The sequence below is a fragment of the Gigantopelta aegis genome, chromosome 14 (assembly GCF_016097555.1).
Source record: "Gigantopelta aegis isolate Gae_Host chromosome 14, Gae_host_genome, whole genome shotgun sequence".
In the NCBI taxonomy this organism is placed as follows: domain Eukaryota; kingdom Metazoa; phylum Mollusca; class Gastropoda; order Neomphalida; family Peltospiridae; genus Gigantopelta; species Gigantopelta aegis.
Genome location: NC_054712.1, coordinates 55,969,468 through 55,995,793, shown reverse-complemented (window position 1 = coordinate 55,995,793; position 26,326 = coordinate 55,969,468). Strand labels below are relative to the sequence as shown.

Sequence of the window (26,326 nt, the reverse complement as noted above, 5' to 3'; positions counted from 1 at the left end):
TTGTGCAACCGATAAATGATTTTAAAAAAAAATTCAATTCTCAGAAGTCTGACTGTTGACAATAATTTGTTTATAAATGAACACAATGTACTACTGAATACATATTTAAACAGAAATCCATGTGTTTAGAATGCTACACACATATCAGACTTTCATTTTTATAACAAAAAATAAAATGTCAAGGATGTAAAAATCAAACTATTCAAAATACTCAGAGAGGAATTAGAGATTCACACCCATGAACAGGTCAGGTCAGATCATAGCTTTCAACATGCACATTCAGAACAAGCTGTTGTAGCACACGCCTGTCATGGGTGAAGGTGTCCACTTTCAGCGGCTCCTCCGTCCAGGACAGGAAAGGGTTTGGGGTGGGTGGGAGAGGTGGTCTCCCATGCTGGCATGTGCGAGGGAGCACAAGCAGCTCGACCAGGGTCGGTAGCGGGCAAAGGTTGGTATTTGAATTTGTCCCATAGGATTAAAGCCAATGTGAAAATGTTTTGTAATTTCTTGAAGGTAATTTTGACTCATAATTTAGAATTTGGTTAATCAAAATAGAAAATGGAGCTAATTGGTTGATTTGATTTAGTACGCACATGAACCGTCAATGTCTTGATTTATATGGCAGGGCTGGACATAGCCCAGTGATAAAGCGCTCGCCTGATGTGCGGTCGGTTTGGGATCAATCCCCATCAGTGAGCTCATTGAGCTAATTCTTGTTCCAGTATGTGCTAACATGTCCGTGGGATGGTGCATATAAAAGATCCCTTGCTTATAATGGAAAAATGTAGCGGGTTTTAATTTAAATTATAGATTAGTATCACGACTGAATAGGGGAGGCTACACAGATGTAGTCCTCTGAAACAAATAGGTATCTTGTGTAATATCCATATTAACATAAAGTCCAAACTACAAAAAATTGCTCTCCTACCTTTATTTTTCATTAGATTTTACCCACTTTTTGTCCAGACAGAAATCTTGAAAAACCCATTACAATGACACAGATTCCACATACTAGATGATAACCATGTCACCTATATCGACTTCGCTGAGATCGCATAGGGCAAAAGGCATGTAATTTTGTGCTGGCTGCCATTTTGACTTTTTATGGAATATTCTCCAAGAGGGGTGAAAGGATATGACTTAATCTAACAACATTATAATATAACATGTTATGATATAAAAGCAAACGTGATGACGTCATATTAATTTTATTATTATTTTTATTTTTATTAATGATACCACTAGAGATCATTGATTTTATATTAATTATGTCACATACTTTGGAGGCTTTCACCCCTCTTGAAGAGTATTCCATAAAAGAAAATGGCAGACGGCAGAAAAATGCATGTATTTTGCCTTATGCTATCTCAGCAAAGTCGATACTGGCGACATCGATACAGTCTCATATGTGGAATCTGTGTCACTGTAATGGTTTTTTCACAACTTGTGTCTGGACAAAAGTTTGCGGATATGTAACGGTAATTAAAGGTAGGAGAGTAATTTATTGTAGTTGTTAACAATTTGGTTCGGACTTTAGTGGACAGATCTTGACATGCTTGTGATCTAATATTTAAATATGAACTCAACAGATGTCATAAACACACAACAAAGATATTTATATACATTATGCACATGATACATAAACATTTCAAACAAGCAGTTGTCATAATATCAATGGTGGCAACTTTGATATTAAACAGTGACAAAGGAACTCTCAAATACTAGATTGCCTGTAAAACAGTAATCAAAATTTCAAATACGATTTTATCAAAGAGACTGTATAATGAAAATGTGATAGCTGCCAACAAATTTAGTATTCAATTCTATTTTAATTTTGTTTAGGTTTGCACTACAATCAACTCACAAAACTCAAACTGCATAAAATATGGGTGGGGTTAGAGGCAAAATCATAAAGTTTAAGCTTCAACAGATATATCAAAAGCAATTATTGCATGTGTTATCTTGTCTTTTATAAATTAAATTACAAAGATATTTTGTAGGATGTGTCACAATTACTATAATTTCAAGCCTGTTATAAATTAAACATATATGCAGGAGTGTTGTGAAATAAAATATCAATTTCCTTTGAACAAATTGGACCAATACTTTAGGGTTTTTGTGTTTTCAAAAAGGTTCTTAACTAAAAAAGGATAGGGTAGGTGTGAGCTGTATATACACACCCATCACACTCCACTTGGGATAATAGAATGATCACTTTTTTTTATATGAATTGCATATAATCTAACATTTCCAACAATGCAAGTAAAATGGTAATGCACTAGGAACCGAATTCTGAATTCTTACCATCCGTTACTTGCATACACATTAAAAATAAGCAGCCGATGACATCAACTTTTGAGAATAGTTTTTAAATAATCAATGACATCTTTGTCCATGAGGATTTCCGTATGTTCCACCTTGTTGAAAACCTTGTGGACAACTTTCTGAGATTTCTGCCAAGCCAGACAACCCTGTAAACTCCGAATATTCACTGTGCCGTCACCATTATCGGGAACCACTGTGGGCTGCGAATCTGGCCATTGCCCTTCACTGTAATTCAGCATGCCGGGGGTAGAAACATTGGTACCGTGGAGACAATAAACATCGACCATGGGCGGCTTGAGATCTCTGATCAGATGGTCGACGTCTTTTCTCATGGAGTAGCCTGTGCTGAAGAAGAGATCCTTGAAGAACTGCTCATAATCGTTCACTGTGTAATTCTTGCCGGGCCGCGAGACCAGGACTTCGTTGTTGCCCCAGAACTTGTCAGATGGCATAAGGAATGCTGTACTCATCATGGAGCGCTGTTCAATACGAATAGACATGGCTGAGACCAGTGGAATGTTCAGAGAGTCTCCTGTATAATGAAATAGACAAACACATATTAACAAATGCTGCATAACAGAAGAGACAAACAATGCATAACAGAACCTACAAATGCAGAGACAAACAATGCGTAACAGAACAAACACAGATTAATTAACAAACACTGCATAACAAAACAGACAAACACTGCATAACAAAACAGACAAACACTGCATAACAGAACCGACAAACACAGAAACAAACAATGCGTAATAGAACAGACAAACACAGATTAATTAACAAACACTGCATAACAAAACAGACAAACACAGATTAACAAACACTGCATAACAGAACAGACAAACACAGAAACAAACAATGCATAACAGAACAGACAAACACAGATTATTAACAAACACTGCATAACAGAACAGACAAACACAGATTAACAAACACTATGTAACAGAACAAACAAACACATATTAATTAACAAACACTGCATAACAAAACAGACAAACACAGATTAACAAACACTGTGTAACAGAACAAACACAGATTAGCAAACACTGCATAACAAAACAGACAAACGCAGATTAATAAACACTGCATAACAAAACAAACACAGATTAACAAACACTGTGTAACAGAACAGATAAACACAGATTAACAAACACTGCATAGCAGAACAGACAAACACAGATTAACAAACACTGCATAACAGAACAGACAAACAGATTAGCAAACACTGCATAGCAGAACAGACAAACACAGATTAACAAACACTGCATAGCAGAACAGACAGACACAGATTAACAAACACTGCGTAACAGAACAGACAAACACAGATTAACAAACACTGCATAGCAGAACAGACAAACACAGATTAACAAACACTGCATAACAGAACAGACAAACAGATTAGCAAACACTGCATAGCAGAACAGACAAACACAGATTAACAAACACTGCATAGCAGAACAGACAGACACAGATTAACAAACACTGCGTAACAGAACAGACAAACACAGATTAACAAACACTGCGTAACAGAACAGACAAACACAGATTAACAAACACTGCATAGCAGAACAGACAAACACAGATTAACAAACACTGCATAACAGAACAGACTAAGACCCACTTTCCACTAATGCGATTCTGTGCACGATTTATCGTTTTCTCAAGCAGATTACAACAGAAAATATGACGATTTCAAAAGAGTACTTTAAGCCAATTTCAAAAGTGTACTTTAAGCCAATTTCAAAAGTGTCAACTTTTCCCCCAGTGCACTCAATACCCATGTTAGTTTTTATTTTTCACAACCTTCCATAACCAAACTTAAAAGTCACGACTATTCAGGTCTACAAAATGACATATGGAGAGTTGACGTTGCATACATCACGTGAAGCACAGTTACAGATTTTGACGTAAGCCTTATTGCTGTACACCAAAACAAATTCTATGAATTTACACCAAAGTTTTTAAATAGCACCATGGAATATTTTAAATTACAGCCATTTGGTGTCTCAACACATACTGTAAAACACTTTATTTTCGTGATTTAATGAAAATCAGTCAGTTCACAAGCATTTATTTTCGCGAATTCGCCATAAAAAACCAAAACAAAACAAAAACTGAAGTACAGTTACTGAAGTCAATAATGTTGATGTTTATTATTTACAAAATACTGTAAGCTTACGCAAGGTGCTCAGGCTACCCTGTGTGGTTTTTCGTAATCCTCAAACGATTTATAAAAAAACTTGTCAAAATACTTGTTCAATACCGTTTTTGACCGACCAACAGACAAAACCTTTAATGTAAAGGCCCAATATGAACTATAGTATAGTTCATAGTGAACTGAGTATAGTATCGCTGTAGAAGCCCACCCCGGATTATTTTCACTTCCACATTTTAACATAATGTGACGTTCATACAGGGTTCATACACTTAAAGGAAGTCAAAATTCCAGGGTTTTTCAAGCACTTTCCAGGTCAACTTTACCAAAATTCCAGGACCATACCGAGTTTCCACAGGTCATTAAACAAGCAAGTGCCAACCATCTTTGTGGGTTTACAATAGATTCATTAACTTGACACGCTCCCTGAACTTGCTAAATACCCAGCGGCAAAAAGTGACAAACTTTCTTTTCCAATATGGCGACGCTGTCGCTTGGATCTCGTGGCCGCGTGATCCTCGCATCGCAAGATAAAAAACAACAACAAACATTCACACGTCAACTGAGCCGGTAAACATCGATTGGCTGGACGATTGGCATTTGATTGTGCCGCGGAAATGAAACAAATAATTTAATTACATGTTAAATAAAGTAAATAAAGCCTCCGTTTTAGGCGTTTATATTTTATTTCACATCAAATTATCATTTTCAAGGGTTTTCCAGACTGCAAGATGATTTTTAAGGGTATTCAAGAACTGGAATACATTAGTTTATTTTTAAGGGTTTTCAAGGGTTTTCCAGGCGCGTACGAACCCTGTTACTTCCTTTTTCTAAACACGTGTGTTGTTTCATCGCCATCACTTAAGAAAGAAAACCATTCAAAACGTAGTATTGTTTATTATCTTTTTCATTATTTAAAAGTGTTAAGTGTTGCATTGTTACTACATGTACTAGTCCCGTGAAACAGAAACTAACGAGATCTCGGCCCGACTCGGGTCTCATTAAACGAGACTGCTGTCTTCTTTTTCTTTTTTTAAAGGTCCAATTTTTGTCAGCCTTTAATTTCCTGTGGAATTTATTTTCACAAATTTTATTCCAATGCAAAAAACGTGAAAATGAATTCCACGCGAAAATAAAGTATTTTACAGTAATTATTTCAACAAGAGAAAACCAGCTGCCATCACAAACATTACTCTTACTGATAAAGCAGCAAAGGATCTTTTATATGCACTTGTCACAGGCAGCACAGTACATACCACAGGCTTTGATGTACCAGTAGTGGGGTACTGGTTGGGATTGGAAAAGTGTGAATCCATCAAGGTCAATCAATCTTGCAATATATCCCACACCAATCTAATTAAACTTAGCTCCACTGGTTAATTACTATTACCTGTGGATCTAACAGCAGCCAATTGGAGCTCATGTCCAGTTGACCTTTCATTCGACCAATCAAAACCTTACTTGCAAAATCATGCCAGTGATTTGAAAAGAATTTGAAAAAATTTGGGATTGTGCTGAGGGTATACGAAATGATTCGGGTGAAATACGAAGTATGCTGGAAACTAATTTCAATATAAAATTTTATATAAAATTAGTTTTAAGACGAAAAAAAAACTGATGGTATAGCCATAAAATCTGTTTATACTAGTATACAATCCAGAGTTTATTACTGCACTTTTCCCCCTGTTTTTTAATGCTGAAATAGACCAACAAGTTCGCCTATTACATAAATAGTCTTGCCCGATATTTTTAGAATTTGTATGCTCCCGAATAACGCTATAAAAGGCGAAGTGTAATTGGTTGATATTTAAATTGTTATTTATAGATGAAATGTCACCTGGACATGGGAGTCCACGCAATGATGTTAGATCTACTGGTTAATTACTATTACCTGTGGATCTAACAGCACCCCGTTGGAGCTCATGTCCAGCTGACCTTTCATTCGACCAATCAAAACCTTACTTGCAAACCAGTAGAGCTAATTTTAATCAGATTGCATCCCTTCCAGGATTTTCCAGGATTCTTACCACTTTCCAGGATTCCCACAAGTTTCCAGGAATGCTATGTCTTTCCAGTATTCCCATGAGTGTCTAGGATTCCCATACGTTTCCAAGAATCCCACAACTCGCATGAACCCTGTAGATCTGTTTTTACCTCATGCCATGAGTCTCAGAGGTTTCACAGCTCCTGCCCAGATGCCTGACAGTATTTCCATAAGTTTCTAGGATTCCCTCAAGTTTCCAAGAATCCCATGACCCACACAAACCCTGTAGATCTGTTTTTACCTGATGCTATGAGCCTTAGAGGTTTCACAGCTCCTTCCCAGACCCATGACAGTATTTTCATAATTTTCTAGGAATCCCACGACCCACATGATCCCTGTAGATCTATTTTTTACCTCATACCATGAGCCTCAGAGGTTTGACAACTCCTGCCCAGAAACTTGACAGTATTTCCATAACTTTCTAGGATTTCCACAAGTTTCCAGGAATCCCACAACCCACATGAACTCTGTAGATCTGTTTTTACCTGATGCCATGAGCCTCAGGGGTTTCACAGCTCCTGCCCAGACCCCTGACAGTATTTCCATAAGTTTCTAGGATTCCCACAAGTTTTCAGGAATCCCACAACCCATATGAACCTTGTAGATCTGTTTTTACCTGACACCATGAGCCTCAGGGGTTTCACAGCTCCTGCCCAGAACCATGACAGTATTTCCATGTTTCTACGATTCCCACAACCCACATGAACCCTGTAGATCTGTTTTTACCTGCCGCCATAAACCTCAGGGGTTTCACAGCTCCTGCCCAGACCCCTGACAGTACTTCCATGTTTCTACGATTCCCACAACCCATATGAACTCTGTAATCTATTTTTACCTGCCGCCATGAGCCTCAGGGGTTTCACAGCTCCTGCCCAGACCTCCGACAGACTGACCCAGAAATTGATGAACTTGTCTTTCCATGACTCCTGCCCAGACCCCTGACAGTATTTCTATATGTTTCTAGGATTCCCACAAGTTTCCAGGAATCCCATGACATACATAAACTCTGTAGATCTGTTTTTACCTGATGCCATGAGCCTCAGGGGTTTCACAGCTCCTGCCCAGACTCCCGACAGACTGATCCAGAACTTGATGAACTTATCTTTCCACGACTGCGGCCGCTGGTTGAAGAAGTACAGCATGTTGGCATTGCCCATGCTGTGAGCCAACACTATCACCTTGCTGTTGTTATTCTTTACATATGTATCCTCCACCAGCAGTTGGAAGTCGAAGAAAAACTGACCCAGTTCATCTGGAAGTATAGAAAAACCAACATTACAACCCGGTTGTTTAAATGTTTAAAAATAAAGCATAGAAGATTATGTAAATGTTTAAATGTGGAAGATCAAGGAATATATAACATTATCTCGCCTTCATGTAAAATTCTTTAATCTCATTGGTTGTTTGCCGTTGGACAAATCCCTTATACCCATGTGGGCGGAGCCAAATTCTCTTATACCCCGTCTGTAATTTCCAACAGTTTCCAGCCGCCCCAGTTAATGCTAAAGCAATAATTAGATTATAAATAACATTGATAATCAATCAAGTATACATAATTAATTTTATTTTTACTATAAAATACACTATTTCAATACTTTTAAAAGCTGCAATGTTGAACTCGGCCACCTAATTACGGTTGTGGTGTTATTGTATTAATGCGCGATTAGCCACAGTTGTTTTTTTTGTTTTTAATTTTTTTACTACATACATTTCTGATAAAAAGGTGTGGGTTTTTTTTATTTTATTAATATCTGTTTCAGACAATTTCGTATTACAAACATTTGAAGTTAAAAATTTGTTTATCGATGGAACTATTTTTCGTCACTGGCAAGTGGTTTCGTTCGCGTCCGCGTGGTATGGCTCTGTTAATAAATTGTTAGCAATTAGGCTATTGTCTGGCGTTATTTTGATTATTTGGCTATATGGTTTAACATGTCGGCAAGATAAATTTGTTGTAGAAGCATCTCTCGGGGTATATGGCTTTTTATGTACCCTCTGTGTGCTCTTTTACCCCCTCGCCTTCGGCTCGGGGTAAAAGAACACACAGAGGGTACACAAAAAGCCATATACTCCTCGTGATGCTTCTACAACTTATATTATTTCGCCTTCATGTAAAATTCTTTAATCTCATTGGTTGTTTGCCGTTGGACAAATCCCGTATCGCCCCCTGTGGGCGGAGCAAAATTCTCTTATACCCCGTCTGTAATTTCCAACAGTTTCCAGCCACCCCAGTTAATGCTAAAGCAATAATTAGATTATAAATAACATTAATACTCAATCAAGTATACATAATTAATTTTATTTTTACTATAAAATACACTAGTTCAATACTTTTAAAAGCTGCAATGTTGAACTCGGCCACCTAATTACGGTCGTGGTTTTATTGTATTAATGCGCGATTAGCAACAGTTGTGGGTTTTTTGTTGTTTTTTAAATATTTTTATTTTTTTACTACATACATTTCTGATAAAAAGGTGTTTTTTTTGTTTGTTTTTATTAATATCTGTTTCAGACAATTTCGTATTACAAACATTTGAAGTTAAAAACTCGTTCATCGATGGAACTATTTTTCGTCACTGGCAAGTGGTTTCGTTCGCGTCCGCGTGGTACGGCTCCGTTAATAAATTGTTAGCAATTAGGCTATTGTCTGGCGTTATTTTAATTATTTGGCTATATGGTTTAACATGTCGGCAAGATAAATTCGTGGTAGAAGCATCTCTCGGGGTATATGGCTTTTTATGTACCCTCTGTGTGCTCTTTTAAAAGAACACACAGAGGGTACACAAAAAGCCATATACCCCTCGTGATACTTCTACAACTTATATTATAACATAATCGTATAAATTTAGATACATATTTTTGTTTCTTGTTTGTAAATGAAATGACCATTAGTTATCCCTGGTCACCATCAACACCTTCAAGATCACCATACTTCAGTCTCCGATAAGAAAAAAAAGTGGTCATTCCCACTCCTCTACAAAGTTGTCAGGAACGTTTTAGGAGAGCAACAAATCGATCATCTTGAAACCAACTTTATCCTGCATCCACTGTTTCTATTGATGTCACAAGCACAGCTACATTACAAAATCGCTCATTTGACCTCTAGGTCATCGTACAATGTGGCTGAAATAACAGAAATGATAGCTTTTCCCAGGGGTTCAAATTTTTGTTTAAAAATTACTTGCCACAGGGCAAGTGCCAATCAGATATTCACTTGCCCAATATATATTTTCCCACTTGCACATACTTCTTAAGGTAACCAATTGTGTTACTCCTATTTAATTTAATATAGTGCTTAATAGTGTATAATCTTGAAAGTAATTGGTTTAATTGCACAAATAAAGAATTTTGCCAATAGGTTACAACACTTGCCCAGGAAGTACTAAATGTATATGTCCAGTAGTATCAACTGTCTTCTCTATTTGTTGATTTAAACTTAATTTTTTTAAATAGTGTCCATTTGTTGATTTAAAGTTTGTTATTTATTTGGTAGTGTCCACTTGTTCATCTAAATACAATTATTGTGTTGATGTATGCCTTAGTGACAACTTGTATGGCCGTGGATGTTGTGAGATCCCTTTCCACCCGTGAGCCATTCTTTTATGGCTGGCATTGGTTCAAAAATGTTTAGGGATTTTGGCTCATGTGTCATTATTGTGTATATATTATTTAAAATTGTTTGCCCCAAAACACTTCTCTGAGGTGTTTTTACCCTGTTCATAGCTGAGAAAAGTCTCTCGCAAACAGTTGTGGCTGGGCTCAAAAGTAAACATGAGCTCTTACTTTGGAAATGTTTTCTAAATAGTGCAGGCTTGGTAAACAACAGCCGGGGAGGGGGTGTACATCTATTGCAGCCTTGTATTTTTAACTTATTGAGCATAATTTATTTATTAAAAACTATTAATAAAGCAGAAACAATGAATATATTCATGTATGCTTAGAGGGCATCGCACCTTGTCACGATTATGACGTAGGGCTAATGAAATATAACTTCACCGTACCCGTTCATTTTACACAAATGTAGATTTAAATTTTTAAAGTACTTAAAAAAAACATTAAGTATGTTCTGCTACAAGGTTTATTATATCTAAACTAAAATGTCTTGCAACTTTTATAAGAATACAGTTCATAATATGTATGCTCTGTTCAAGTGAACTCGGAAATTATAAACTTGCTTTACGCCCCCATTCATTTGCAAATAGCAGATTCCGGAACCACGTTAACGTCTAATTTAATTTGAATATGACAATTTTAAACTGTATCCCACCTCATTTACCATGTTTGCAAGGATTAAACATTATGATTGCACACACAAGGGATGTGTACTTTATTTTTATATAAGTTGTAAAGCACATTGGATGCTATTTCTCTGAAGATCATCGAACCGATTATTTGTATGAATTCAGTCAAATGTTCAGTGGCGGAAATTACCGGTCTTAGTCGATAGTAAAAGGGGAATAACTCTAAAGTTGTTATTGAACTTTTCAACACATTGTTTTCCGTTTTGGTGTGTCAACACATTGGCAAGAGTTCCGATCGTTCCAGCATTTAGGGTTAGGGTTAGTTCTCCTCAGAGCTATGTAAATGCTCGTACGATCGGAACACTTTCCAAAGGTTTTACCAAGATTTGTAACAAATTTAAAAAAATGTTTTAGGTGTTACATTTGTCACTTGTCATCGGGAATATGCAGTTAACATAATTACTTGCCCAGCATGAAAATTCCACCTGGCACGGGCTTCGGGCGATGGGATTTTTGAACCCCTGTTTTCTCCTTCATTTTTAGGGTCTGCAGGATAAAGATAATAATTAGATAATGACGTCGGATATCTGCTTTATCCTGTTCAAGCCAAATGAGAAATTCTGCTCGACAGAGCCTCACGGAATTTCCCATTACCATCACAGGATAAAGCAGATATCCGACGTCATTAACTAGTTATTCTCTATTTTCATGAATTCTGTTTAAAACCTCATGTGATTGCTCATCTACCTGTATAGTCTGATCCACGTGGAATGTCTTTAATCATACTATGGAATTTACTACAAGCTATTTATTTCTAAGCCAACTGTTTTTGTCTTACATACATACATATATTTACAATGCATTGAAAAAAATAAACAACACATGCTTCATAAATTAGGCCCACAGATGTCCACTGACTTTGTTTTGATGGTGAATTACCCAGCTACTCTTTTGAGTGTTAAATCTATTTATGGTATGATGTAGCATACTTACTAGGAGCCTTTCTGAAATCATACGGAGCTCCCCTGATGCTGACGTCCCGTTCATAGCCCCACAGAACCAAGGCCTCCACTATTGGGTTGTAGTAGGAAGCTGGAAACACAACAACATGACACTCTTATCACAAAGTACAGTGCTAGCAGATAAATAAACACGAAATATTGAGAAAACATACACTGCATTATAAGCATATTCTAACATGGAATAACCAAGAAGTGATTGCGATCATAATAAAATATTCTGCATAAAACTGCAAAATAACAAAATACCTGAAGGGAACAAAGAAATTATTTTTGTTTTTTGAAATAGTGTTATTAACAAGCTTCTGCTACACATTTTAGTTTGACACTAAAGTTCTGTTATACAGTACATACTATATAGCTTTTGATACACCTCTTATCAAGGACTAGATGGTCTGAAAATAAACACTGGATCCTCCAATTGATATATCATCTACCAACTACCTGGTAAAAACTCTTAAAATAGCGTATCTTCCTACATTTACTATCTCACCATAGTCATTCACTCATGTACAGTGAAGGTCTTCTAAACCAATCAAAAGTCCTGTTTTATGGTGTATCTGGTTTCAAGAGGTTCTGTTCTAAAGGGACCGAGAAAAACATCCAGTTTTAATCAAATTCTTCTTTATGGTCTGGTTTTAGGGGTTTTACTGAACCTACCTTTGTTTGACACCCAACAGACAGTGTATTTTGTGTTGGGGCATCATCATTAAACATTTTTATTTACTCATTCTCATCATATTTTTCCTTCCTTCCAGATAATTCCAGTTTATACATGTAAATGTTTGTTTTAAAACTCTGAACATTATGATACCTGCCCCAAATGACAAGCATGTCTTAAATTTACAAACTTACTGGATGAATAGTGAACATGTACCAATTTACTTACTTACTGGATGAATAGTGAACGTGTACCAATTTACACACTTACTGGATGAATAGTGAACGTGTGCAGATTTACACACTTACTGGATGAATAGTGAACGTGTACCGATTTACACACTTACTGGATGAATAGTGAACGTATACAGATTTACACACTTACTGGATGAATAGTGAACGTGTACCGATTTACAAACTTACTGGATGAATAGTGAACATGTACAGATTTACACACTGGATAAACAGTGAACATGTACCAATTTACACACTTTCTGGCTGAATAGTGAACGTGTACCAATTTACGTACTTACTGAATGAATAGTGAACGTGCACAGATTTACACACTTAGTGGATGAATAGTGAACGTGCAGATTTACACACTTACTGGATGAATAGTGAACGTGTACCAATTTACGTACTTACTGAATGAATAGTGAACGTGTACCAATTTACGTACTTACTGAATGAATAGTGAACGTGCACAGATTTACACACTGGATGAATAGTGAACATGTACCAATTTACGTACTTACTGAATGAATAGTGAACGTGTACCAATTTACGTACTTACTGAATGAATAGTGAACGTGCACAGATTTACACACTTAGTGGATGAATAGTGAACGTGCAGATTTACACACTTACTGGATGAATAGTGAACGTGTACCAATTTACGTACTTACTGAATGAATAGTGAACGTGTACCAATTTACGTACTTACTGAATGAATAGTGAACGTGCACAGATTTACACACTTACTGGATGAATAGTGAACATGTACCAATTTACATACTTACTGAATGAATAGTGAACGTGTACCAATTTACGTACTTACTGAATGAATAGTGAACGTGCACAGATTTACACACTTAGTGGATGAATAGTGAACGTGCAGATTTACACACTTACTGGATGAATAGTGAACGTGTACCAATTTACGTACTTACTGAATGAATAGTGAACGTGTACCAATTTACGTACTTACTGAATGAATAGTGAACATGCACAGATTTACACACTTACTAGATGAATAGTGAACGTGTACCGATTTACAAACTTACTGGATGAATAGTGAACATGTACAGATTTATACACTTACTGGCTGAATAGTGAACGTGCACAGATTTACACACTGGATAAACAGTGAACGTGTACCAATTTACACACTTACTGGCTGAATAGTGAACGTGTACAGACTTACACACTTAGTGGATGAATAGTGAACGTGCAGATTTACACACTTACTGGATGAATAGTGAACGTGTACCAATTTACGTACTTACTGAATGAATAGTGAACGTGTACCAATTTACGTATTACTGAATGAATAGTGAACGTGCACAGATTTACACACTTACTGGATGAATAGTGAACATGTACCAATTTACGTACTTACTGGATGAATAGTGAACGTGTAACAATTTACGTACTTACTGGATGAATAGTGAATGTGCACAGATTTACACACTTACTGGATGAATAGTGAACGTGCAGATTTACACACTTACTGTGTACCAATTTACTTACTTACTGGATGAATAGTGAACGTGTACCAATTTACACACTTACTGGATGAATAGTGAACGTGTACAGATTTACACACTTACTGGATGAATAGTGAACGTGTACCGATTTACACACTTACTGGATGAATAGTGAACGTATACAGATTTACACACTTACTGGCTGAATAGTGAACGTGTACCGATTTACAAACTTACTGGATGAATAGTGAACATGTACAGATTTATACACTTACTGGCTGAATAGTGAACGTGCACAGATTTACACACTGGATAAACAGTGAACGTGTACCAATTTACACACTTACTGGCTGAATAGTGAACATGTACCAATTTATGTACTTACTGGATGAATAGTGAACGTGTACAGATTTACGTACTTATTGGATGAATTGTGAACGTGTACTGATTTACGTACTTACTGGATGAATAGTGAACGTGTACAGATTTACACACTTACTGGATGAATAGTGAACGTGTACAGATTTACACACTTACTGGATGAATAGTGAACGTGCACAGATTTACACACTTACTGGATTTAATAGTGAACATGTACCAATTTACGTACTTACTGGATGAATAGTGAACGTGTACCAATTTACGTACTTACTGGATGAATAGTGAACATGCACAGATTTACACACTTACTGGATGAATAGTGAACGTGCAGATTTACACACTTACTGGATGAATAGTGAACGTGTACCAATTTACGTACTTACTGGATGAATAGTGAACATGTACCAATTTACGTACTTACTGGATGAATAGTGAACGTGTACCAATTTACGTACTTACTGAATGAATAGTGAACGTGCACAGATTTACACACTTACTGGATGAATAGTGAACGTGTACCGATTTACGTACTTACTGAATGAATAGTGAACGTGTACCAATTTACGTACTTACTGAATGAATAGTGAACGTGCACAGATTTACACACTTACTGGATGAATAGTGAACGTGTACCAATTTACGTACTTACTGGATGAATAGTGAATGTGTACCGATTTACGCACTTACTGGATGAACAGTTAACGTGCACCGATTTACGCACTTACTGGATGAACAGTGAACGTGCACCGATTTACGCACTTACTGGATGAATAGTGAACGTGTACCAATTTACACACTTACTGGATGAATAGTGAACGTGTACAGATTTACACACTTACTGGATGAATAGTGAACGTGCACAGATTTACACACTTACTGGATGAATAGTGAACATGTACCAATTTATGTACTTACTGGATGAATAGTGAACGTGTACAGATTTACGTACTTAATTATTGGATGAATTGTGAACGTGTACTGATTTACGTACTTACTGGATGAATAGTGAACGTGTACAGAGTTACACACTTACTGGATGAATAGTGAACGTGTACCAATTTACGTACTTACTGAATGAATAGTGAACGTGCACAGATTTACACACTTACTGGATGAATAGTGAACGTGTACCGATTTACGTACTTACTGAATGAATAGTGAACGTGCACAGATTTACACACTTACTGGATGAATAGTGAACGTGTACCGATTTACGTACTTACTGAATGAATAGTGAACGTGCACAGATTTACACACTTACTGGATGAATAGTGAACGTGTACCGATTTACGTACTTACTGAATGAATAGTGAACGTGTACCAATTTACGTACTTACTGAATGAATAGTGAACGTGCACAGACTTACACACTTAGTGGATGAATAGTGAACGTGCAGATTTACACACTTACTGGATGAATAGTGAACGTGTACCAATTTACGTACTTACTGAATGAATAGTGAACGTGTACCAATTTACGTACTTACTGAATGAATAGTGAACGTGCACAGATTTACACACTTACTGGATGAATAGTGAACATGTACCAATTTACGTACTTACTGGATGAATAGTGAACGTGTAACAATTTACGTACTTACTGGATGAATAGTGAATGTGCACAGATTTACACACTTACTGGATGAATAGTGAACGTGCAGATTTACACACTTACTGTGTACCAATTTACTTACTTACTGGATGAATAGTGAACGTGTACCAATTTACACACTTACTGGATGAATAGTGAACGTGTACAGATTTACACACTTACTGGATGAATAGTGAACGTGTACCGATTTACACACTTACTGGATGAATAGTGAACGTATACAGATTTACACACTTACTGGATGAATAGTGAACGTGTACCGATTTACAAACTTACTGGATGAATAGTGAACATGTACAGATTTATACACTTACTGGCTGAATAGTGAACGTGCACAGATTTACACACTGGATAAACAGTGAACGTGTACCAATTTACACACTTACTGGCTGAATAGTGAACATGTACCAATTTATGTACTTACTGGATGAATAGTGAACGTGTACAGATTTACGTACTTATTGGATGAATTGTGAACGTGTACTGATTTACGTACTTACTGGATGAATAGTGAACGTGTACAGATTTACACACTTACTGGATGAATAGTGAACGTGTACAGATTTACACACTTACTGGATGAATAGTGAACGTGCACAGATTTACACACTTACTGGATGAATAGTGAACATGTACCAATTTACGTACTTACTGGATGAATAGTGAACGTGTACCAATTTACGTACTTACTGGATGAATAGTGAACATGCACAGATTTACACACTTACTGGATGAATAGTGAACGTGCAGATTTACACACTTACTGGATGAATAGTGAACGTGTACCAATTTACATACTTACTGGATGAATAGTGAACATGTACCAATTTACGTACTTACTGGATGAATAGTGAACGTGTACCAATTTACGTACTTACTGAATGAATAGTGAACGTGCACAGATTTACACACTTACTGGATGAATAGTGAACGTGTACTGATTTACGTACTTACTGAATGAATAGTGAACGTGTACCAATTTACGTACTTACTGAATGAATAGTGAACGTGCACAGATTTACACACTTACTGGATGAATAGTGAACGTGTACCAATTTACGTACTTACTGGATGAACAGTTAACGTGCACCGATTTACGCACTTACTGGATGAACAGTGAACGTGCACCGATTTACGCACTTACTGGATGAACAGTGAATGTGCACTGATTTACGCACTTACTGGATGAACAGTGAACGTGCACCGATTTACACACTTACTGGATGAATAGTGAACGTGCACATCAGGATCTAGCCACTCAATGTGTTCAGTCTTCCCAAAGCCTGGGATTTTCGTGTCAACCCCAGGAGAGTTACTTGTGGTGTGATTTTCAGGGTGATACACAAGTCTGAAGACAAAAACATATTTATAATATATATATATATACTCAACATATAAACTAACAAAATTCTAAATTCTATATGCAAACACAAATCGAGTCCACCAAATTTAAGCATTAGTTGAAGCATAATGTCAGATTTAGCCCAGTCAATGGAATGGTCATTTAATGTGTGATGGGTCTCAGAATCCAGAGTCCTGTACAGACTGTTTTTAGAGAGGCAACATATTCTTGAACTAGTTTCCGCTGGGCCGTCTTAAAATTCAATTGCTCGATGTCATTCCTATCAAGGCCAGCAGTTGACGTAAATTCTTCTGCCAGTAGTTTTTCAATTGAATGCTCATTAAAACTTTTTTCAACCAGTCAGTCTTCGAAACCCTCTTTTTCCCATCTTGCTGACATGCTTGCAAGCTGCACACCGAATAAGCTACACTCCCGGGTGGCATGCTGCACGTGCACAACAGAATTATACATGCGCATGTCAAATACTATTTTAAATGCAAATAATCATTTCATTATTATTTTGTCATTAAAGTGTAATGGGTATCAGAATCGACAGCCCTGTACAGTGTTTTTTTTTTTTTTGACATTCCACATTTTGTACTTGCACTTGCAAACAATCTGACTGGTAGCACCAGTGTGTTCTATAGTAACGCAGTAATTATGAAACATTTGTGAAAGTTCGTCTTGTTTTAATGACACCACTAAAGCACATTAATCATCGACTATCAATTGGATGTCAAACAGCTACATCTTTTATATGCACCATTCCACAGACGGAACAGCATATACCACAGCCCTTAATATACCAGTCATTGTGCACTGGAATGAGAAATAGTCCAATGGTCCCCCTCAATAGGAATCAACCCTAGACTGACCAGGGCCCGTGCTTATAATTAGAATCCAGACTCAATCTTTAATGACGTAAACATGCATACAATATGTATGGCACTGTCGTGGCATCAATGACCCAGAGTCTTGAGTCTGGACTCCAACAGTTTTATAAGCACCAGGCTAGGTGAGGGCTTTAGCACTGGGCTATATCCAGCTCCCTTAAAAATATAACACAAAAACGGAACACCGCTCACTGACCTCATGTTGTCGACAAAGCAGTCAATCACTTCCGGGATCATCATCTCCAAGTTGAGCCAAAGACTGTAGTAGTCAGCAGTGGTCTTCTCACAGATATAGTGCACCACAGACGACTTGTTCAGTTTAGCCAGAATCTGACTGCCTCCATCACCCGGTACTGAAAACAGTTTTTAAAAAAATTAAATAAAAAAATTAAAATGTGTTTTGTTTCACAATGCTAGTGCATATCAAGTTCTGGGCTAGTTCTAATCTAACACTCACCAAATTTTAAAATTGTGAATTTCAAAAACAACTGACAAATTTTATTTTAATTTGGCGAAATAATTTCATGAAATAATTGATATTTTATTATTGATGTTGATATTTTGTTATTATTGATGTTTTGTGTTTGACAAATGTTTAAGAAAGTCACTAGCCCTTACAGAAGCCTTGGCTGGTGCCCTATGTATTATAGTCATGCAGTTGATAATCAAATATTTACTAGCCACAATCAAAATTTCACAAGCAGGTACCGAGGGCTAGTGAATTTGTCGAACCCTGGAAAACAACTGGGTTTCGAAATTTTTGTAATTTAATAGATAATCTGGCAAACTAATCTGCTGACCCAGACCTAGTGCTAACTGGAATTAATGATTAATCACTGGCTCCCATATGTACCGCCTGAAGCTGGTAGACATCAACGACTGCCATGTATAACAGAAACAGTCTCCAGAACACAGCTAGCCTACAGTCTTCCCCCTGTACAATGAGGTACGGTTAAAGCACTAACCGAACAGACCAACACTGGCCTACAAGCTCTGGGGCACCAAAGACTTGATTCAGATAGTGGTATTTTTCAACACAACCAGACTCCAAATTTAAAGCATGATCAACTACATGTAATGATATATATACATATATGTACACATGTTAACATGTAGAGTGTTACACGAACTGTGAACAAGGAAGGAAGGAAATGTTTTATTTAACGACGCACTCAACATATTTTATTTACGGTTATATGGCGTTAGACATATGGTTACGGACCACACAGATATTGAGAGAGGAAATCCACTGTCGCCACTTCATGGGCTACTCTTTTCGATATGCACCATCCCACAGACAGGATAGAACATACCAAGGCCTTTATTATACCAGTTGAGGAGCACTGGCTGGAATGAAAAATAGCCCTATGGGCCCACCAACGGGAATCGATCGCACATCAGGCGCTGTATCACCAAGCTACATCGCACCCATTACACAAAGAAAACCGATGCCTCTATGCAAAATGAACTTGCACTATACTTTCGTAGAGCAAAGTGTGTGCCCATCTGACACGTTGGTACTAGTTAAAGTTATATTCTCTGGTTACCATATTATAACATCATGTACAAATATGAAATACAAGCTCAAATGCACTTTTAAAAAACTTGTGTGTGTTCGCTATGAATGGATATCGTCAAACGTGTATGCTCGATTCGTCGTCATAGCTCGGCAAAGTACAAACGACAGCCTGTTGTCAGTTTCAGTTAACACATGCGTTTGCCGATTTCAAATTGTAGGGTTCGTCTCAAATAATTAAAAGAGAAATCTTGCGCTGTACGAAGAACGTTCGGTTGAGGATACGGTACTAGAGTCTTTCGTTAAAACCGGTTTGATCTTGACAACGTATTATCGACAATAGTACCTTCCTATTTCAGAATTAATATTTTATAAAGTGTTAGTAGAACTTTCAAAGTTTAGTTTGTATACTAAAGTAGAGTCGGAAATAGAATAAAAATGATTTTCGTCGATTATTGCTTACATATTAAACTGACAAATAAATATTTTGTAAATATCTATTTAATGATACTCTAATTTGGAATTTACTTGTTTTGGCTCCCGTTGATGTACAAAGTGGTGTTTACTCTTGAAATTAAAATAAAGTTGTCAGTAAACAGGATATAATTTGTGACCTTTATTGGAACAGACTATAACATATTTTGATGATATGTGTCAATTTCATTTACCCATAAACAAACTTTTAATTTAAAACTGCAAGTTAACTGATTATTTTGAATTGCATCATAAATTATTAATTATGACCAGCATATTTAGTGAATATAAATTCAATTTAAAAAAAAAAACGTTTTGCCCAGTTGAAGAACGCTTTATTATATATATATAAAAAACCTGTTGTTTCAATTAGTCATAATTTAAAAATAGAAAACTAATACACAATGTAGAAGACAACACATACAAGTATTGATCACAACAATTACAGACAAAACGTATTCACAACAAAATGATAATGAACAATATTTAACACCGCGAAACATTCAGAATAAATTAATATGTTATTTTGTTCCCACGTTGTGCACACCTTTTCAAACAACACTTCGGTCATATGTAAATGTAGTTTTGTTCTAATGGCTGTTAAAAGACTGTTTACTTTAAGATCCATTTGAATATCCGTTATCATTGTTCATGACATTTGAAAAACGGTGACCTTCACCTTTCATGCATGAATATTTGCATCATGTTCTATCTCTCTTGAAAATATACTAGTCACAATAAGTTAAGGGCCACTCAGACACTGCGTCTGAGATAAAGTTAAAGTTTGTTTTTGTTTAACAACACCACTGGAGCATATTGATTAATTAATCATTGGCTTATAAATTCAATATTAGTACATTAGAAATTTACACAATCATGCAACAACTTAAAGGTGCTATATCATAGATATATGTGAGCATCTGTTTGTGATAAAGATTCTCCAATAAAAATGTATTTTCTGCTAGTAAATAAAATTATTTCCTATAATCATTTATGGGCATATAGTTAAAGGTGTAGTTTTTAAATGTTAAAGCAAAATGTAATAAAAACATGATTTGCAATAGCTGTCATTATGCAACTTTGAGATAGCACCTTTAATACCAGTATAATAGATCACAAACTCAAAATGGTTCTTGCCAGTTTTGCTTAAAGGTTACTTATAAATGTCTACAAATATTTTGTTTTCGAGAGGAATAGGGGTAAATTGTCATCAGAAACAGTCCCTCATATATTGTAACAGCAATGAAATTGACACGTTGATCAAAATTTATTATTCTGTTCCAATAAAGTGCACAAATCATCTTTATTTTAATTTCAAGAGTAAACACCACCTTGTACATCAATGAGAGCCAAAACAAGTAAATACTAAATTAGGTAGACTATCATTAAATATATATTTACATAATATTTACTTGTCTGTTTAATATGTAAGAAATAATCGACGAAAATAATTTTTATTCTATTTCCGACAGTACTATAGTAACACATTAATCATGTACATATTTTTAATAAAATATACTAAGTAGACAATGAATGTTTTTACTTCTTAATTTTATGTGTTAAAATCGACAAATTCAAATAAATATTCCTTCGTTTGGAAAGGGTAAAGTTAGGGGGGGGGGTGTTTAACAATATCAAAGTTAGTGCATATTGATTTAATAATCATCCGACACCATACAACCGTAAATAAAATGTGTTGAGTACGTCGTTAAATAAAACATATCCTATCCTTTCTTCCATCTGCTGTTGGATGTCTAACATTTGGTCATTTTGACATATAATCTTAGAGAGGAATCGGGTGCATGTGCAGGGGGAGAGTATTGGAGGTCAAAAGCCTTACTTGCCCAAGCTTAAAAAATTTTTAATGTATTTTCTGGGGGAGCATGGCCCCATATAAACTTCGCTCAACAGTCTATAACCCCAACCCCGATGAAATCCCTGCACACGCGCCTTGGAAACCCACTACAACGGGTTTTTTTTTTTAGCAAGGGATCGTTTATATGTACCATCCCACAGACAGGATATCACATACCATGGTCTTTTATATACCCGCCAATGGGGATCGATCCTAGACTGACCGCGAATTTCAAAAAAACACATTTTTAGGTTTAAGTAATGAATAAAAATAACATATAGTCTTGAAAAATGTTACGTAAATCGAACACAGTACCCTCTTCCTCTACCCCAAGAGCATTACGTAATTAGTAACACCCCCTTACATGTAATGTGTATGCCAACAGCTGGCCACTGTCAAAATTTCAAGGCAAATCCACCACCCACCGACCCCTGGAAAGGCGTTGTACCATACCACTATGGATATAAATATGTTTTGGAGATATGAGATGACCCCTCAATCAAGACAGTTAAATTTGTTCAAAAATTGCGAAATCTCGCGTGATCTCGTTGGGGAATTTCACACTTGTGATAAGCCAATGAAAACCCAGATCGGTAGGAGCCCGTCAAAAGTGTTCCACTTTCAAAATACTGGCTTTGTTTTTTACCCGGATAAGCCAGCGTAGTGAAACCAATGAGGTGTGCGACGTCATATATGCACCAAACATAATTGGATTTTCTGTTCTATATATGCTTAAATAATAAAAATATTCCAGGGAATGCCGCTTTAACAACATGTAAGTTAAATGAATAGACTCGAGACTAATCAAACTGCAGCTTAAATTGTGGCATCTGATTTAGGGAGAATTTTTTTTATTTTAGACATAGACCATTTGATTGTCGATGATTATAAAAGTATTAGACACAGTACTCTCTGTGGGTTTTTTTTTAATGTTTTCTGATCACAGTAATGTAATAAAAATTGTCCATATCATCAAGATTAGAATTATATATTTTTTTATACTTACCTCTTTTTTTTATTTTATAAAAATTATTCGTGATGATATAATAGTTAGTAGTGGTATTGGGTAAGTATTGGGTAAGTATTGGGTAAATCGTCGCACCCGAATCGTCCGCATGATAATGAATACAAACAGTTAATAAAAACTGGATATTAATGTTGAATTCTAACTCTATTTTACTTTTTTGGTTATAGTATAAAACAAAATAATGTTAAGAAACGATTACAATGTAAAAGAAATAACTATTAAATTATTAATATGTTTTTAAAAAATGCAGTCATCAAGTGGACGAATTGTCTGAGGTGAGTGGACGAATTGTCCAGTGGACGAACTGTCTGGAAAGCGTTGGAGGGACTAGTTGACTTTAAATGATTTTTTGCATAATTTTAAACAGCATTAATTTCTCTAAAATAATAAAAATGAGGAAAAAACACTTGAAAATAATACACACATATCAGTAGTATTTTACGTACTAGGTATTTACAGTGTCTGAGATTAAAAAATTTGAGCAGTATCCCAGTTGGATACTAACATTTAAAAATCTGGTATCCCACCTGAGAATTTAGTATCTCACTTAAATGAAATTCATATATTACATCGTAACAAACTTGGACGACATTGTTCTCATTCCCAGTCTATTCTCGGAACTGGCGTGACGTCACACGGCCTAGTTACTGATCATCCGGGTCTTTGGGGGTAAAGCAAAGCCTTAGTGATTACTCTTTTACATAGAATAAAGTTATCATATTAACTTTTTGCATGCCTTGCATATTGTCATTTATTTTCTGTAGCTAACACATAGTTGCAGCATGTCTTATGAGTATTATAGCAGCTTGGGTTGTCATATAAGAGAAATGAACAACGGGAATATGAATTAGTACAGTCTATATTTATTACCGACATGTTTCCGTATAGCTTATATTGTCGAGGGGACCTGACTAGAGGCAGGTTGGGCAGAACAATTTTTGTTGATGCAATTTTAAGGTAATATTAATTATAAATTTTAACAACTTTGAAATGATAAGAATTAAGATCATTATTATTTAATATTAATATTATAATAATTATGATGTGGGCTACAAAATATATAATTTGTATGTATAATAATAAAATTTATATGCATGATTCAAGATACCGTATATCTTCGCCTATAAGTCAAATTTTTTTCACCCAAAAATTATTTTATAACTTGGGGGGTCGACTTATAAGAGGGTAAAAAAAATTCACCAAAAAATATTACTGTTTTGGAGATTATTTTACAAGTTTTATTGTGGAAGTATGCCATGTATTTATACTCAAATATGTTAATTTGACACATTTATTTTTTATAACCTATTTTTTTTGGCATTAGAACGGTTTTGGTTATGCAAAAAGGCGTACGATCTCACTCACATGCCAAGACAACAGTCCACTTAGTTAAATTAACAGTCATCACTAATAGTAAAAATGTAAACAATACTAACTACCTGTTGCCTGAGTTTATTTTGAAATCTGGTCACTGGCATTAATGGTTGTTCAAACAATGTTTTGGCGGTGATTAACTTCATGAATATTACTGAGCTTTCCCTTAAAATAGACTGATCTCTGCAGTTCACTATCTAGAGCAATAGGGACACACATCATTTGGTACAAAAACCAGTGTACTTTCCAGAGTTATCCTCCTTACATGTATTACTATGGCGGCAAAAGTGATACTTTCAGTTTTATCATAGTGATCTGTTGTCAGTGTTTATAAATAAAGTTGTTGTCTGTGCACAAAACCATCTGTACAGCTTTCACTCTCTACTAAGGGAATATTTCGTTTTGATGCTATGTAATAATGATAGTTTGATTGGAATAGTCTGATTATATTGTGATGTACAAAACGTGAAAACCGAAGTTTGTAAAATAATTTTCTTTTGTTCAAATATTATTGTTCTCATGTGCTTAAAATAAGAAATATTTCAATATTTATAAGTAGTTTTTCATGGTTCGACTTATAAACGGATCAATAAAAAAATAAGTTTTCAGGGCTTGAAATTAGGGACTCGACTTATAGCCTAGATCAACTTACAGGCGAAGATATACGGTAATTATTTTTATGATTTAACATAATTATTTTATTTCCAAATAGAATGTAATAATTAAACAATTGCAAAGTTGTTACTTTACAACTTTAAATTACAGTATTATTATTGTCATTCTTATTATATAGATGTATTGGCAACAGTGAAAATGTTCCACTGAATACATTCTTTTATTCTTTAAAAAAAAAAACCTTTACCCAGAAGCGGTGTCTGGTCTCTTCTTTTCGAAATTTGTAAAACGATATTTTTTTTAACATCACGTTATGGTTTATGCAGCCAACATTACAAAATGTTTTAGGCATCTTGGCCGTTAACTGTTGTAAATGATCGACTGAAATTGACTAAATTCACTATCAAACCATATGTAACTAAGGAGAAGCTTCACCACGTCACGTGATAAACAATGGCGGATAGGGCCGAAGTACCCGTATGTTCGGTTCCGAGAATTGCTACGTTGCTATTAGACTGGGCACAAGCTTGAAAATATTGTTATTCAACTTCACCAGTAAATGATGACTTGCATTGTTTCAGCAAAAAATTAAAACGCAGGATTAAAAAAAAAACCCATTATATGGTATTCCTGTGGGATACTGGGTTATTGAAGTCTGGTAAAAGTGGTATCCAAAATTAAATTCTGGTATCCCCGGGATATCGGGATACTGTTAATCTCGAACACTGTATTTATAAAAAAAATAAAAAGTAAAAATATGTGAAAATATGTGAAACTTGTATCCCCATAACATGATTTTTGTCAAAAATTCATCTAGCAAAGGTCAGAACAGAAGGTTAACAAATAATAAAAACGGGCCATATTCCTTTTATTTTACTTTCCATTTCCGATTTCGAGCCCTGCTTGAACACTTATTTTCAATGAAATATTCTCCACATTTTTAAATCATACAAACCTAATATCACTGGATTTTTGGGTTTTCCTAAACTTGGACAAATTAGTATTAAAATTAACAAAAATGATGAACAGGAACAAAGCCTTAATTTAATAAACCACATATTTGCGATGTTGTATGACTATATACTGG

General features: G+C 35.7%; 2 protein-coding genes across 2 annotated transcripts in view; one reads left to right on the top strand and one right to left on the bottom strand.

The window, feature by feature from the left end:
* LOC121388303 (lysosomal protective protein-like) overlaps positions 1-26,326 on the top strand; it is a 141,179-nt gene that overhangs the window by 65,720 nt on the left and 49,133 nt on the right. The gene's annotated exons all lie outside the window — the stretch shown is intronic.
* On the bottom strand, positions 1,428-26,326 carry LOC121388304 (phospholipase A2 group XV-like). Its single transcript, XM_041519596.1, has 6 exons — positions 26,195-26,326; positions 18,575-18,731; positions 17,364-17,491; positions 11,759-11,857; positions 7,549-7,776; positions 1,428-2,857 (listed from the first exon to the last, which is right to left on the bottom strand). Exons 1-6 carry the CDS (start codon positions 26,295-26,297, stop codon positions 2,349-2,351), a joined length of 1,224 nt encoding a protein of 407 aa, XP_041375530.1. The 5' UTR covers positions 26,298-26,326; the 3' UTR covers positions 1,428-2,348.